The 17,500-nt window shown below is 43.7% G+C and overlaps 1 protein-coding gene across 1 annotated transcript in view; it reads right to left on the reverse strand.

The window, feature by feature from the left end:
• Positions 1-17,500, reverse strand: part of adcy8 (adenylate cyclase 8 (brain)) — a gene marked incomplete at both ends in the record, with an annotated part of 93,500 nt that overhangs the window by 67,430 nt on the left and 8,570 nt on the right. The window contains one exon of the mRNA XM_084458002.1: positions 310-459. Within this exon, the coding sequence (XP_084314128.1) occupies positions 310-459 (150 nt within the window). The remainder of the gene's footprint in view (positions 1-309; positions 460-17,500) is intronic.

Consider the following 17,500-nt stretch of genomic DNA (forward strand, 5'->3'; position numbering starts at 1 on the left):
TGGTCTCACCTGTCTCTGGTTCTTATTGTCTCTCTTTCTCCCAGCGTGGCTGGTCTCACCTGTCTCTGGTTCTTATTGTCTCTCTTTCTCCCAGCGTGGCTGGTCTCACCTGTCTCTGGTTCTTATTCTCTCTCTTTCTCCCAGCGTGGCTGGTCTCACCTGTCTCTGGTTCTTATTGTCTCTCTTTCTCCCAGCGTGGCTGGTCTCACCTGTCTCTGGTTCTTATTCTCTCTCTGTCTCCCAGCGTGGCTGGTCTCACCTGTCTCTGGTTCTTATTCTCTCTCTGTCTCCCAGCGTGGCTGGTCTCACCTGTCTCTGGTTCTCCGTCTCCAGGCGCAGCCTGGCCTCGATGCACCTCCTGGTCTCCAGGAAGGCCTGGCGCTGGGCGCGGTCCGACAGGTAGCTGATGAAGATCCCGGCCGTGTTCATGCACATGAACAACACCGCTTGTGCCACCACCTGTGAGAGACAGACGGGGGAGGGGGAGGGTTGAGGATCAGATCAAAGTGGAACCTCACGACCCACCGGGTGAGCATCATAGCTCAATGGAAATAAGTCGGAAACCAGCCGAGATGGAACAGGAGAGGGTCAAAGGTGAAATTCACGAGCACTTCAAAGGGGTAAGAGGCAGGGCAGAAGGGTGCTGAAGTGGACACATAATAATGATAACAACAGTGTGTCTCTGACCCGGAGCTGAAAAAACACAGAATCTGACAACATAGTGTTTTTTCATTGGAACACATAGACTCTTTAGCACAGCCAGAGACAATGGCGTGGGTGTAGAGTTCAACTCATCCCCTCACTTTGAAGCCTGAAGTAGGTTAGAGTACAGTTTATTTATAGTTTAGTTTATTAGACAATAGTTAAAATACATGATGATGACGAGTCACGCATCATAAAAATGTCAAGGATGACAACAAGTTGAAGAATTATTTCCGTCCGATTCCGTCCTTGGTCTCGAGTCGACACATAACATTATACAGTACATAAACAATAATAACATTACTGTACCTACATCCTAAAAGCAGAATCAACAAAATACTGCCAGTCTCCCGAGCTTATTCTTAGGCTTTTTCTAGGAGCCATTTCCTAACATTCACCTTGAAACCACAGTACATCGGTTCAAGCTCTATTTGGTGGTCAAAGGCAACTCATTCCACTCCCGAGTTCCTGAGTGAGCACATGAGCCCTGGCCCATCTGTGTTCTACACCTCACTGGATGCAGGTTGGCTGTGCTGAACCTTGCTAGTCCCCCCCCACCCCAAACCATGCTATACTGGCATAATCACAATGACTGCACTAGGCTGAATAATTTGCAAATGAAAACAAATTGCAAGAACATGGCATCTCTCATATCATGTGCCCTTTCCAGGCTCCAGAAAGAACACGTTTGATTTATTTGACCATACAGACACACTGTAGGCTATTTAACTGACCAACAGACTTCACAGTAAGAAGCCAGTAATGAGACAAGTGAGAAATAACTTGTTGACATCGATTAGGCTCCAGAAAGGACCAGTGCACAGTGTGTCCTCCAGCACTGATGCATGTCATCGTCATGTACAGTTGTGAAATTGGTGGTCTTCTCGTTGTAAAATTGGCCAAATGGCAAAAGGTGTACATAGAGGGCTTGTTGTTTGTTGCCAAGGAATGATTCACCAATCAACGTAACACCAAGCACTATTATTCACATCACAACATTCAGCATGAAATACATTTTTACAGCTGTTCTTGTCAATCAATCAATCAATCAATCAAAGCTTTATTTCATACCCAGAGGCAACACAATGCGCTTTACAGAGAACAAGGGAGGTGGGCATATGACCCACCTCTACATATTCCTCAATATGAACAGTTTTTGTACAAACGGTCAAAACAGAACAACAGTGAAAACTCCGCCAAATTGCAAGATAGAGACAACCTAGCATGCTCCTAGGTTAGTATTGTCTGTAAAAAATAAAGGAATAGAGCTAGGCATGTTTCCCAAAATAATTTGATTCCGATTCCCGATTCCATTTTTCAGTTACAACTCCAATTTTGCTTGGATATCAGGGGCGGATTGGCCATGGGGAACACTGGACCAGCGGTGGGCTAGTGCTGTGCGTGGGTCGATGGCCCGGTAGGATTTTGAGAAAAAAAAGAAAAGAAAAAACGTTTTATTTTTCTTAAATCTTATTGGCCCACATTTGTGTGTTCCGGTCCGTCAAGGCAGCCCAACGCAGCCTATATGATTATTATTATTTTAAAAAGCCATCAGTAGCCTAGGAAGCCATTACATAAGAATTGATCCCAAAGCAGTTACTTTTTATTTAAAATGACACACTACAGCGGTCAACACACAATATACAGTAGTGCAAGTTGTGCAACCCTATAGACTCTACAATCAGTGAGTGACCAGTCTGGAGAATCAAGTGTCTTTCTGTGAAGTTTTATTTTGAAACTTCCGCAAAATCTGAGGTTAGTGCCTTTCGTCTTTTCAATGCTAGCTAATGTCAGCTAATGATCAGACTAATGATTCAGATGATCATAATGAGTGTTTAATGTGTTAGCTAGCTAGCTAAATAATATGAACTAGCTACTGGCAGTAGCTAGCAAAACATATAAGGTTAGTTAGATATAGCTACTCTAACACAGCGGAATAATAGGGTTAAAGCTTCCAAGCATCCAAGGGAAAAGGCTTATACTAAAAGCTTGACCTCAGGATTTATGAATCGATTAATTCAAATAAAGATCAATTTTGAATTGTAAAATAATTTTTTTCAACCCAGCCCTAAATAGAGCTAACTGTCATCATCAAATATACTCTCTCTCTCTCTCTCTCTCTCTCTCTCTTTCTGGTCCAGATATTGTTGTAACTTAATAGGTTACGTGATTTATGTTTATAGAAATTAATTAAAAGCTGTTATAGTATTTACAGTTAGAAGAAGGAGTTAAAATGATATTGTATTTGTGTTGCATTTGATATGTTGCGGATGCATTTTGCATTGTATTGGTGAGGAAACTATTGTGAGACTACAACTACCACAATGCTTTGCAAAGAAAGGAAGAAAAGGTAGAACATGACCATGTGGGGAGTTTAGTTAGCCTACTGTCAAGCCCCCAGGATTCGAAATCTAAAGTGAAGGCCTATTGAACCGCGCCATCTTGGCTAGATTTGTAGTCATTTGGCTATTTCCGGTGACTTTTGTACTTGCGCAGTTGAGCTTTTCTGTCCGACGCGCGTCCACGAAAAAGTTCACGTTTATGTGAAATGTAGACGCACGTTCCCGGCTCTCTCGGCTCTCCCCGCTTTGATTTAGCAATGAAAACCGGCTTGCATATTAACCTGTTTTTGTCAATTATATCCATTGGAGAAATTATTTTTTCATCCAGGCAGATTAGTTTTAACAGGTTAAATATAACTGAACATGTTTTGTTTGCTAGTAGATGGTATTCATTCCGTTCGCGATAACGTTATTGCAGCCAGGCTCAATTCCTCCAGGGAGCCAGTGACCGGCGAGTTGAAGAGCTTCACTCCCCGCCAGCAGGAGCTTTCTCAATTCGTGGCTGCTATTTCACATTCGCCCTTGATCAATCCCAATACCGATCCATGGTAATAATGAATCAATCGTTCAGATCGGCAGTGCTGCATGCATGTTACAACATCATTGTTAGCTTTATTAACATAACCATAGCCTACATTCTCTCTAACATTAGGCTATCCATCTTACACCAGTCGGCCATTCGATAGCTAGAAGCGGTATTGGGATTGATCAAGGGCGAGTGTGAAATAGCAGCCACGAACTCAGCGGGTTATCCGAGATGCGGTAGCAGCGGCCAAAGCTCCTGCTGGCGGGGAGTGAAGCTCTTCAACTCGCCGGTCACTGGCTCCCTGGAGGAATTTAGCCTGGCTGCAATAACGTTATCGCGAACGGAATGAATACCATCTACTAGCAAACAAAACATGTTCAGTTATATTTAACCTGTTAAAACTAATCTGCCTGGATGAAAAAATAATTTCTCCAATGGATATATTTGACAAAAACAGGTTAATATGCAAGCCGGTTTTCATTGCTAAATCAAAGCGGGGAGAGCCGAGAGAGCCGGGAACGTGCGTCTACATTTCACATAAAGGTGAACTTTTTCGTGGACGCGCGTCGGACAGAAAAGCTCAACTGCGCAAGTACAAAAGTCACCGGAAATAGTCAAATGACTACAAATTTGCCAAGATGGCGCGGTTCAATAGGGCTTCATTGTTGATAGTGGTCAGTGAATGGAGTGGCTGTATCCAGTTCTATTAATACATCCATGCCTACTGTCCACCTGTTCTGGTGAGAGAAAGATGCTAAGTAAAAATGCTAGTTAGCACACCTTAATTTATGTAATGTGACCACCTTTTCTATATAAAGATGATTTCATTTTATATCCGTTGTCCTGCCATTATTTGAAGGTAGTTATACTACAGATATCATTTGAGTGAAAAGACAAGCTGGAGTTGTTGGGATATTGGAGGGAGCATTCTTATACAGTCCTGAGCTTTTACGTCAGGTAGCACACAACAGGAGATTGTCCAATTTCTCCATCTAGTGGCCAAACAAATCCTGGTAAGTGGTAGAGTCTGACCTGACACGCCAAATGGTTTGCTTTGCATAACCATCGGGAGGATTGCTTCTGGGATCTATCCATTGGAAACTGTTTGGAAAAGGGCAGGTACTTTCAAAAATACCTAGCAGATGATTGAACCGTGTGTCTATCACGTCTATCACGTCTATCACGTCTTACTTCAACCGTTCCTCGCTGTCATCACCCCTAAACCCGCCCAGCCTAGCTCTTTGTGTTTCAGATTCCTCAGAACCAACGCTCGTTTTCTGATCTGGCACAAACGGATCTCTATGGAGAGTATCCAGGCTGATTGGCGAGAGAAACGGAATGTGAGCTTGTGAAATCAGGATGGTCTCATGAGGCTAGTGTCTGACAGTCCCTCTGCAAGATTCATTTTTAAACAAGTTACTAAACACCTCAAGCTCTGACACCAAGCTTTAAAAATGTACAAAGCAAAATGTACTTGGCAATGGAAAAATGAATTGTGTCAGCGCCCTCTAGTGGTCGATCTAAAGGTCCCCCCCCCCCCCCCCCCCCCCCAATAAAGACAGTTTTCACCTCGTGACCTTTGCCTTACAGTAATAAAATGATATTGCACTCCGGGGCACAATATCGAGGACAAGTCAGCACAGCTGGAGACGTGTGATAAAAACATCAAGGTAAATGTTATCCAATTCAAATTATTCTCAAGGTTTGATATCTACACACATTACACTTAAGTATACTAGCCTAGTACAGTACATGAAAACCTTTCATGTTAAAGCCTTTGATTAGCAGGAGAGACCGTGGGAGTTGTGATCCTACATGGTATGACTCAGCGCATGGCTGTGGCGCTGTTATGGCTCGCTGAGCACAGGGGATCGACACACAGTAGAGTCCGCCTCAAGGGGAAGGTTAAAAATTAATCTGCAGGGTAGTTGTTGACGTCATCGATGGGTCGTTCACTCCCTTAACGAGTCAATGAGCCACAAGATCAGTTGGTGAGGGAACGTTTAGGGAGCATGAGTTAGCATGGGGACCGCAGTAATACCAGAGCTACAGTAGAAGCTTTGAATTTTTTTTAAATCTTACAATTTATGTACTGTAGATAAAACTATGTTGGTGCTTTGTTTTTTTTGTTTTTTTAAGATACATTATTCCTCACAAGGTTGCATTCGCACAATAGATTGATGTATCCATCAAATAATGATGATTCTGATACATAAATAATGACGTCATTTGTTAAGGAAACAGTAAAGAATCCATTCAGAGATCAACTGACTGAATGAGTGAATCCCAGCGGGAGAGTCAGAGTAAACGATGTGCCGTTTCTCATCAAACCCTACGGGGGACAATCTCCCTGCTTCAGACATGCATTTGATGCTCTGATCCAGTATGTTCTACCCTACAAGAACATCCGGTTCCACCGTTCTGATCCAGTATGTTCTACCCTACAAGAACATCCTGTTCCACTGCTCGGATCCAGTATGTTCTACCCTACAATAACATCCCGTTCCACTGCTCTGATCCAGTATGTTCTACCCTACAAGAACATCCCGTTCCACTGCTCTGATCCAGTATGTTCTACCTACAAGAACATCCTGTTCCACTGCTCGGATCCAGTATGTTCTACCCTACAAGAACATCCCGTTCTACTGCTCTGATCCAGTATGTTCTACCCTACAAGAACATCCTGTTCCACTGCTCTGATCCAGTATGTTCTACCCTACAAGAACATCCCGTTCCACTGCTCTGATCCAGTATGTTCTACCCTACAAGAACATCCTGTTCCACTGCTCGGATCCAGTATGTTCTACCCTACAAGAACATCCCGTTCTACTGCTCTGATCCAGTATGCTCTACCCTACAAGAACATCCTGTTCCACTGCTCTGATCCAGTATGTTCTACCCTACAAGAACATCCCGTTCCACTGCTCTGATCCAGTATGTTCTACCCTACAAGAACATCCCGTTCCACTGCTCTGATCCAGTATGTTCTACCCTACAAGAACATCCCGTTCCACTGCTCTGATCCAGTATGTTCTACCCTACAAGAACATCCCGTTCCACTGCTCTGATCCAGTATGTTCTACCTACAATAACATCCCGTTCCACTGCTCTGATCCAGTATGCTCTACAAGAACATCCCGTTCCACTGCGCTGATCCAGTATGTTCTACCCTACAAGAACATCCCGTTCCACTGCTCTGATCCAGTATGTTCTACCCTACAAGAACATCCCGTTCCACTGCTCTGCTGCTGATCTAGCTGCAGGGTTCCGCGTTTCTCCCACGAGGATGTGAGATGTCTGCATTAAAGAAGCGAGGTCTGAAAGCCTTTGAGGCAGCGTGGGGGTGGAGCTGACGGAGGTCTGAAAGCCTTTGAGGCAGTGTGGGGGAGTAGTTGATGGAGGTCTGAAAGCCTTTGAGGCAGCATGGGGGCGGAGCTGACGGAGGTCTGAAAGCCTTTGAGGCAGCGTGGGGGAGGAGTTGATGGAGGTCTGAAAGCCTTTGAGGCAGCATGGGGGCGGAGCTGACGGAGGTCTGAAAGCCTTTAAGGCAGCGTGGTGGAGGAGCTGATGGAGTGCTGGAAGCCTTTGAGGCAGCGTGGGGACTGAGCTGATGGAGGTCTGGAAGCCTTTGAGGCAGCGTGGGGGAGGAGCTGATGGAGGTCTGAAAGCCTTTGAGGCAGCGTGGGGGAGGAGCTTATGGAGCCGTGTCTCCCTTGGATCGCGGAGACACGGCAACAGTGGCTGTTTCTGCACACCGCAGACAAAGGACTCCTCTAGAGGAGTCAGGTTTATACCCCTGAGAGTGGGTATTAACAAGCCCGAACAGGTTCATGCCCACGTCCCGACACCTGCTTCCATATTCCCGCTGCCTTTTATTAGAGAAATCCAAACAACGTTAGAGGCAAACATGTTTAAAGAGAGGGCATCTGGGTGTGCACACCAGCGCCAAACAGGTTTGTTTGTGTGTGCGTTCGAGTATGTAACAGAGAGGGTGTCCCCATGTGCACTTGAGTGTGTGTATGAATAAGAGGATAAGAGACAGTGTGTGTTTGTGTGTGTGTGTGTGTGTGTGTTTGTGTGTGTGTGTGTGTGTGTGTGTGTGTGTCTGTGTCTGTGTGAGAAAGGATAAAGGGTCTGTGTGCAGGTACACACTGTCATGTGTAGTACTGTATGTGTATGCAGAGTGTGTGTATGTACGGTATATACCCCCAAATCAAAGTGAGCAGTGTCTTTGCGTGCTCACATCTCCACCTCTACAAAGACTGTTTGATGTATGAGCGCATGCATGCATGGATGCTGGGAGTTGTCTAACATCGAGCGCTAGCACAGGTCTGTCGTCCTCATTATCATTATACAAGAGCTGGTATCAATGGATGAGTTCAAAGCCCTTGAGATGTGAGTGTGCAGTGTACAACACTAAAATTAGCAAGCAGCAGGGTTTTATTTTTGTCTGACTTCAAATAAATGAAGCAGAACGGAAAAAATGGTATGTTTATGAATAAGGTGTGTTAGCCGTTAGCATGCAGAGTCACAAAGGCCAACAACCCTGGAGTCAGCTGACTTTAATAGAAAACAACCCCTTTCTCTTACTGTAGCAACGGCTGATACGTGGCTGTATTTAAAATGATCTTCCAGAAGACATTACCAATAGTTTGTTGATCATTAGTTCACGGCCATTAAAATAATCTATTGTTTTTTTTTTTTTTTAAAGAAAAAATAAATAAATAAGATGAATCAATTACTGATTCAGCAAACCATTCAAGGTCTACTGTACATGCAGCATACTATAAATCATTCCTTTTGATTGATTTGAACATTAACAAAATAAAAAATAAAATATCAATACACACCCAAAGCTGAAATGATTAAAGTTTCCATTAAGGTTCTGGCCATGTGCCTGTCTTCATCTAGTGTCAGTGCACTTAGTCCTCCACTGTGGAATTATGTTATTGATCTACAAGAAACTACTTTCATGATTTCCCTGAAGATGTGCTGATCACTGATTGATCACAGTGCATGTAAACCATGAAAAAAACTTCCAATATGTGTGTACAGTATGTTACCATGTAATAGCATTGTCATCTTATCTCTTTGCTCTGCAATAGCGATATTATGCCCACAGTTTGCTCGAAGATCACTGAGAACAGGCGCTTGTTTGCAACGATGTTGAGCACAGTTCAACTGAAGAAGATAAAAAGATCAAGTTAAAATAATCAACATTGTCACTGAACCAGCACAGTCACAAGAAACACTGTTATGGAAAATGTAGTCTGATGTAGGTTTTGGGGATAAGCCTTGTGATTTGTTTAATACTGCCCAATCAGTGGCGACGGATCTGAATCCCGGCCCAATCAGATTCAATCCAAACTAGGAGAAACAACAACCTAGCAAAAGCTCAGCCGAAGAGGATGATTGTTTAAAGAAATACAGCGTGTTTCCCCCCCCGTATCCCCGAATGGTAATGAGTCCAGCCAGACTTTCCTCCAGACAGCGTAACCGTAGTGTGGAGATAGCTCTGGCTATGCGAGACTAGGGAAAAACTAGCTACCCTGACTTTACCTCTGGCTCTCCCCACCACACCCTCTCCTCACAATCATGCTCTTAAGAGAATCCTAACAATAACGCACAAGTCCCTGTCTCTCAATCTAAAGGCACCATCTCGGGCATTGAAAACAGACAAGTCTTCGGTACCGTGACACTCTCAGAAGACAGCATCATACATTCAATTTGTTCCTAATCCCCTCATGATCAGCGTCCCTTGAAAAAAAAAAAAACAGTCATGGTAATTACTGTGGCGACCATGTTGTTTTGGAAAGAGCGTGCTGGCTTGTTGCAAAGGCCAACAGCATGGAGCTCTTCTCTATGCTCATTAGGGAGAATGCCGATCTGGAGGTTTTTAACGATGCCTTGTTAAGCTTGCCATCCGAGGAGAGCACAACATCATAGGCCTACAAATATGAGCTCAGTCCTATCTATTTGGGCAACGTGGCCTAGTAATGACGTATAAGCCACTAACAACATTTACACAATGATATACTGGAGCCTACCATGTGGAAAATGTTGTTGACATTATTCACCGCTGTTAAATGATTGTGTAGACAGCTCAGGTACAGTATAAGGCTGTTGTCCCCATGATGCAGTCAACCAATAGCTGCTCGAGAGGGGTTCTTGCTCGCCATGCTTGCATGCTAATTAGCAAGTTGCTGCCTTTGAGAAAACAAAATGATGCAAGACCTAGGCTAACGGCCAGTTCTAACAATAAATCCAGACACTGTTCTGGCGTCAATAATTCAGTGGTGTCATTTACAAGTTGCAGCCAGTCTACTCTATGCACTAGGTTGCATTATATAGCATCGGGCCAAGTTACCTTGGTTGGAGTTCCACAGACTTCTTTATGCTCTTCTATAAATGTTCTTAGCCGGTAGACAAACTTACTCCAGGAGCTTGCTCCATCGTCTCGTTGAGAGAGATCAGAGAAGAATTTTTACAGTTTTCTGACCCCCGGGTGAAACTGTTTTTTTGCTTCCCTCTGGAATATGTAGGGGTGGGATGTCTGCCCACCTCCCTTGTTCTCTGTAAAGCGCATTGTGTTGCCTCTGGGTATGAAATGCGCTATACAAATAAAGCTTTGATTGATTGATTGATATTAAAACACTTCACATATTTTAACACTGTTTGTTGCATGATTTTTATGAGTAGTTACAGTAATTAAAACAAATAAATAGTATTTAATTATTATTCATCTATAATAAATATAATATAGATAAGGACGGACGAGGAATAAAAAGTATTCTAAGTAAAGTATGCAAGCATTTTTGGCACATTAGCAGTCTACTGTACAAACTGCCATTATAGCAGAACAATAAGTGTGAATAATGAATGGTAGATGGTGATGCACATCTCTGATGTGTGAGGGGATTCCTGCGGGGACAGAAGCTGCCTGGCCTAAGCCTTCATGTACACATGCAGGATTCTTCAAAGGAGCCACCCAGGCTACCCAACCAGTAATATGTAAAATGGCGTCTGCGATTCCCAGCTCATCACACAAGGGCAACTGGCAGAGCTAGGAGCTTCGACAGTCAGAAAGAGCGAGTGCTACATGTATATAGATGCTGTTTTTACACTTGTTTATGTAGATAACAGCCTTGTATCAGATCCATATCGTTCCGCCCGTTCCGTCTCAGTCAGGGAAGCTCAGCTCCCCAGCCGCCAAGACGGTTCTTGTCACTTCCTGGATCACACTTCGGCTGCTGTATCTGCCTGCCTGCCCGCAAATTGGATTAACAGCTAAAATGACACGCGGAAGAATCCATAAGGATGCAAATGCCGCTTCATTTCGCATGAGCAGAGACGAAAACTGAGACGCGTCACAATATGCTCAGAACGCCGAATTGTCAGCAGCAGTAAGCAGCAAGGCGCTGAGACAAATGTAGCGATTTGTCTGCAAAATGCTATACTGTACTGTACTGTAAATTCTGTCATGATAAAACACTGATTCAATACAGCTACAGTATCAGACAGTACTTGGAAAGAAAAGCACCTACAGTATTGTAGTGTATAGTGACATAATGTTAACATATTCCAAAACACAAGCTAACCATGACGGTCTACCTTTGATAGACCTTTGAGAAAAGCACGGCACTGTGAGGAGCTCATCCCGTGAGTGACAGATGTCTTTCTGTAAAAGTATCGTTTCATCCATCTTCCCTCACCACTGCTAGTTTTCTCTCTCAACATCACATGTTCCCGACCGGGGAATACGACCGGTGATTTGGAGCCAGATCATTTCCCTGTGGCCTGTGGCCAGGGTTCTCCACATGTCCACGACCCTGCCGTGAGAGGAACGTTTACACTAGCGAGATGAGATGGGCCTCTCTCTCTACACACCGCCGTGATACCGCCCCGAGGGAACTGCCATGGTGTCACTAATACAGCGTCATAAGGGACAGGCCGTATAGAAATACACTTTGACTCAGTACACATCGTTGATTCGCTTCCTTGGAGAGAGACGGCTAAAGTAAGCCTACACTGACTGGCGCAAGAGAGGGTATCTGGACCCAGGCACACTCACACTCACGCACACACAGACATACACCAGTGTTTGCCATGTCTCTCCTATGATGTTTTTAGCCATTTTTGCTCTGAAAATGTAATTTAATATAATTTATTGCTCTATAAATGTCATTAGACAAACATACTCCAGGAGCTTACTCGATCATCTCATTGAGAGAGGTCAGGGAAGAATTTTTACAGCTCACTTATCTGGCCCCTAGGTGATACTGTTTTTTTGCTTCCCTCTGGAATATGTAGAGAGTGGGTCGTATGCCCACCTCCCTTGTTCTCTGTAAAGCGCATTGTGTTATTATTTCTGTGTATGAAATGTGCTATACAAATACAGCTTTGATATGCCTTATAGCAAGAAAAAAGTCTCTATTCTGAAGGAATATAATGTCAAGAGTAATTAATTACTAAACATGGAGAACAGAGTGAGTCGTAGGGAGACAAGAGAGAAAACGAGCCATGCAGCTGAGAGGGCAACGACTCAGCAGTCTTTCAAGATAAGTGTCTGGCAAGAAATAGAATAGTAGAAAATTAATGTCTGGAAAGAAATGGAAACAATAATAAAAGCAAGTACAGGTCCAGGGCTATGGAATACCATATGTGCCAAAATTTAATTAATAAATAAATACACAAATAATTAAATACATTCATAATTAAATACATTCATAATTAAATACATAAATATGCCTATGAAATAAATCTTAAAATAAATAAATGAGATAATAAATATATACATATAGGTATATATAAATATAAAAATTAGTTAAATAAATACATAAATAAATAGGTTTCTATTTCAAAATTACGTTTTTCATAATGACACATTTATTTATTTCAGAACACTTTTATTTCATAATGCCACATTTCATAATGCAATGCCACATTACCAATCCTTATATTCAAATAAATGGGGTGTGGTTATCTCGGACTCAGACCAAAGCAACAGCACCATGGATGAGAGATTTGGTCACAGCATGGATGTACTTTAGCTGAAACACCGGCCAATCAGCTAGTCATTTTTTAAATCATTAATTAATCTAATATTAATATCAACTCCAGGATCTGAAGTATGTGATAGGCTGCAACTGCTCACGAGATGACTAGGGTGGATGACTAGGCTGGATGACTAGGGTGGATGTCTAGGGTGGATGACTAGGGTGGATGACTAGGGTGGATGTCTAGGCTGGATGACTAGGGTGGATGACTAGGGTGGATGACTAGGGTGGATGACTAGGCTGGATGACTAGGGTGGATGACTAGGGTGGATGACAAGGGTGGATGTCCATGGCTACATTTTGTAACAGGGAAAACAATCCGCGATTACACACAAAATTAAAGATGTGTTCAAATCTCTGATCACACTAACACGCCCAAATACACATATCACACCACCATTAAAGTGCCTATCAAACATGGGATTTAGCAATCAAGGGTATATTTTCTTGGCTAGTAGCATAGTCTAGAATGTTGTGAGTTTAAAATGCATTCATGCATTGCATTCATGCACACCAGGCGTTCATACAGTAGGCTACAGTATAAATCAGGAGACAGTCATAATTCTCCAGAGACGATAATCAATCATACGGTATTAGGATACAAACTGTAATATACTGCTGTTATATGTCTAAATAGAGACATGTTCTACACTGTGAGACCAATTCTACAGACATACTACTCTGGAATTAAAAATGTACAGTACAACATCTGATATTGGCTGTTTAAATAATGTTTGTAAAAGAAAAATAAATGTCTCCACAAAACAGTCAATACCTAACAGTATGAAACTACTGCATCCTATAGATGAACTGATCATGCTAACTCTAGAGAACATGTCTAAACGTGGATTAACAAACAAAAACAAATGAACTCCAGCCTTTGAATGGTGTTAAGTGAGGTTGTGGGGGTTGTGCAATGGGTCAAGGTGTTTTTTTCACTGGGTACATGCAATACGGGTTATGAGCAATATATGTATTATGTGCAATATATGTATTATGTGCAATATATGTATTATGTGCAATATGTGGTACATGTGTTTTCTGTTTCTGTATAGAGGCAATCTATATATGCGCGGTATTGAAGTCCAAGACACATTTCCCTAAGGGGACGATGCAGTACTGTATATTGTATCACATCGTATTATCATTCAATATTTCAAGGCGGGATGTATTGAAAATTAATTTACACTACAACAAGCAGGATAGTTAACACTCACTATGGAATGTTGTCCGGCACGAAAATAATTATAATACAATATATATATAACAATATTTATCATAGATTAGTTTCTTAGAAGAGGGTCCCTAAAGCCAGGAATGTCACTTATTGAAATTCACAGCATCTTAATGGAGGTGAGCAGAGGAAAGCAGCGAGCATGTGTAAACAGCATCGCTCATCTACCGTACACCTCCCGTCCCTTTCCGAGAATCGATCAACAAAACCGGCCCCAGAATCTCACAGGCCAACGGTCAATGACGACTGACCCGACAAACAGCCAGAGTTGTTTTCTAAAGCACCTCATTGGTAGTCCATCCATCCAGAGACACGTCTGCTATTGATTGCGTTTGATTGATGATATGCCATGTACACACTGTCTTCCTTACCCTACCTCCCTGAACACACACACACACACACATACACACACACACACACACATGCACCGGTAGTAAACAGCTCTCATGCCCACACACAAGCCTGAGAGGAAGTGCTGTTGCTATTAAACTTGATTAGCCTGTCATTAGATGGATAGTAATGGGGAAGAGGAACACACAGATAAAGCTCTGAGTCTGTGAGCATTGAATACCACAAACATTTGTCATGATTTTGCTGCTGCGCACACAATCTGCAGGCTTGACCGCTGTGGACAGTTCCTAGCTTCAGACGTACCGTTACAGTAGTATTGGTGAGTTGACCTTTGATCCTATTCACCAGACCTGAAGGAACAGCAGCGTTCCCCACTAAGGGTTTCCTTCTGTAGTTTCCTTCTGTGGTGCGTCTACGCTCATTTTGCTGACATCGGGGCAGTTTGTCTTTGGACTCACACAGACAGTAGCTGACCCCTGACCCCAGAGGGATGAACTCACAGACAGTAGCTGACCCCTTACCCCCAGAGGGATGGACTCACAGTAACAGTAGCTGACCCCTGACCCCCAGAGGGATGGACTCCACACAGACAGTAGCTGACCCCTGACCCCAGAGGGATGGACTCCACACAGACAGTAGCTGACCCCTGACCCCAGAGGGATGGACTCACAGACAGTAGCTGACCCCTGACCCCCAGAGGGATGGACTCACACAGACAGTAGCTGACCCCTGACCCCCAGAGGGATGGACTAACACAGACAGTAGCTGACCCCTGACCCCCAGAGGGATGGACTCACACAGACAGTAGCTGACCCCTGACCCCAGAGGGATGGACTCACAGTAGCAGTAGCTGACCCCTGACCCCAGAGGGATGCCTCGGAGCAGGCGCTGCTGGGAGCTGGCCTCTGCTCTGTGGTGGGTTGCCGAATTGTTCCTCTAAACCAAAAGTAATCTGATTAAACGCTCCTGCCCCGGAGGACACGCTGACAGACAGGGCGCCAGGCTATGAATAGATCGCTCCGGGTTAATCCTGCCTCACATCACCCTGCATGGAAAAACACAGCCAAAAACGCTCACTTTAAGCCTCAAAGTATTCCCAATATGAGACGAGCTAAAATATTAGATTCAAGATTCTTTATTTGAGATCCTTTATTTCATCACATGTAATGTACTGTTTAGTCACAGTGAAATGTTGCTGCTGGCTCTGAGAGGTGCTCATTACAGATAAATTACAATACAACATTTACAAATCACACAAGAAGTAATACCCTATACCAGAAAATTAGAATATTGTGAAAAAGTGCATTATTTTCCGTAATTTAATTCAAAAAATGAAACTTTCATGTGTTCTAGATCCATTAAACAAAGTGAAATATTTCCAGCCTTTTTGGTTTTAATCTGTATGATTGTACAGTATGTTCAATATGTTCATTTATACACTCAGTACTTGGTGGGGGCTCCTTTTGCACAAATTACTGCATCAACGTGGAGCAACATGGAGGCAATCAGCCTTGAAATATTTCACTTCATGTGTAATGAATCTATAATATATGAAAGTTTCACTTTTTGAATTAAATTATGGTAAATAATGAACTTTCCACAATATTGTAATTTTCTGAGATGCACCCCTGTATATATGTATGCAGTCCATGTCCTGGGTGTCTGGGGTCTTTCAGGATCCTGTTGGCCTTGGTCTTGCATCTCTTAGTGTAGATGTCCTCAAGGTGGGGGAGTGGCTCCCCTAACGTTCGTTCAGCTGACCGTACCCCTCTCTGTAGGGCCTTGTGATCCTGTGTGGTGGTGATATCCCCAGTCAGGATGCTCTCGATCACGCATGAGTAGAAGCTCATTGACGACACGGTGGTGATGCCAACTTCGACTGCAAGACATCTGGGTGTGACCCTGGATGACCAACTGTCATTCTAGGGACGATTCACCCTTTCTTCACTGACGAAATGGCGCAGGTGCTCATCCAGGCTCTTGTCATCTCCCGCCTGGACTACGGCAACTCCCTCCTTACTGGAGCCCCGGTGTCAGCCATTCAACCCCTGGAACTGGTCCAGAAATCTACCGCTCACCTGGTGCTCAACCACCCCAAGATCTCCCACACAACTTCCCTTCTCCGTTCTCTACACTGGCTCCCTGTAGCAGTTTGTATGCAGTAATGAAATGCAAGGAACAGCTCCCTCCTACCTCCAGGCCATGGTCAAGGCCTACACCCCCTCCCGACCGCTATGCTCTGCTACCTCAGGGCGAGTAGTTGCCCCGTCACTCCGAGGCCCCTGCAATCGATCGACACGGTCACGGCTCTTCTCTGTCCTGGCCCCGCAGTGGTGGAATGAATTCCCCACTGCCCATCTTTCGCCGCAGGCTCAAAACTCACCTATTCAAGAAGAACTACCCGGGTCCTCCCTCTTAAGCACATTATATTTTTAGTCTGCTACTCTTGCACTTTGGCTTCAGCACTACAGTATGCTCTTAGTCCCTTCTTAAAAAGAAGATGCACTTGTGAGTTAGTAGTACACTGACTTTTTATGTTAAATGCAACTATTTTAAGTTGCTTTCCATAAACGCGTCAGCTAAAAGACTCTAATATAATATCTTTTCAGTTATATTCAGTAAGCCCTAAGATTGAAAGAGTGCAGGTTGCCCTCAATGCTACAGTATGTGTCTAACGTTATTATATTTTAATGGTGAAACTGTCTCTCACTTTGAGGGGAAATAATCCGATGCCTGACCTGATATGAAATAACCTGTGGTTTGTTTCTGAGGTTAGAGAATGCTATCCCTGGAAGATAGTTTGGGGGTCGGGGTCATCCAGGGTCGTCCAGGGTCGTCCAGTGTCATCACTGTCTATTTGGAATCAGACCCTTCCCTAAGGCAGCGGATGGTCAGTGACCAATATTGATTTAACACCAGGGTCAAAGGTCACTGATTGAACACTAGTGTCAAAAGTTTACAGCATGTTGAGTCCATTCAAACTATAGTGGAAGGGAACATACGATTCTCATCATCCAACTTCAACCTTCTCACAGCATCTTCTTCCTCTTCTCCCTCTTCTTCCTCTTCCTCTTCTTCCTCTTCCTCTCATCCTCCTCCCAGCTTTATCAATCACTGCACACTCACAAACACTAGCTTTGGTCTGCACAGTTAGCTGAGGGGGACATAGATGTCACCTTTAGATGAGATAGACGTATGGCCACGGGAGGCCGGTGACGTGGGGACATAGAGGTCACCTTTAGATGAGATAAACGTATGGCCACGGGAGGCCGGTGACGTGGGGACATAG

This window comes from Borostomias antarcticus (assembly GCF_949987555.1).
Source record: "Borostomias antarcticus genome assembly, chromosome: 24".
NCBI lineage: Eukaryota > Metazoa > Chordata > Actinopteri > Stomiiformes > Stomiidae > Borostomias > Borostomias antarcticus.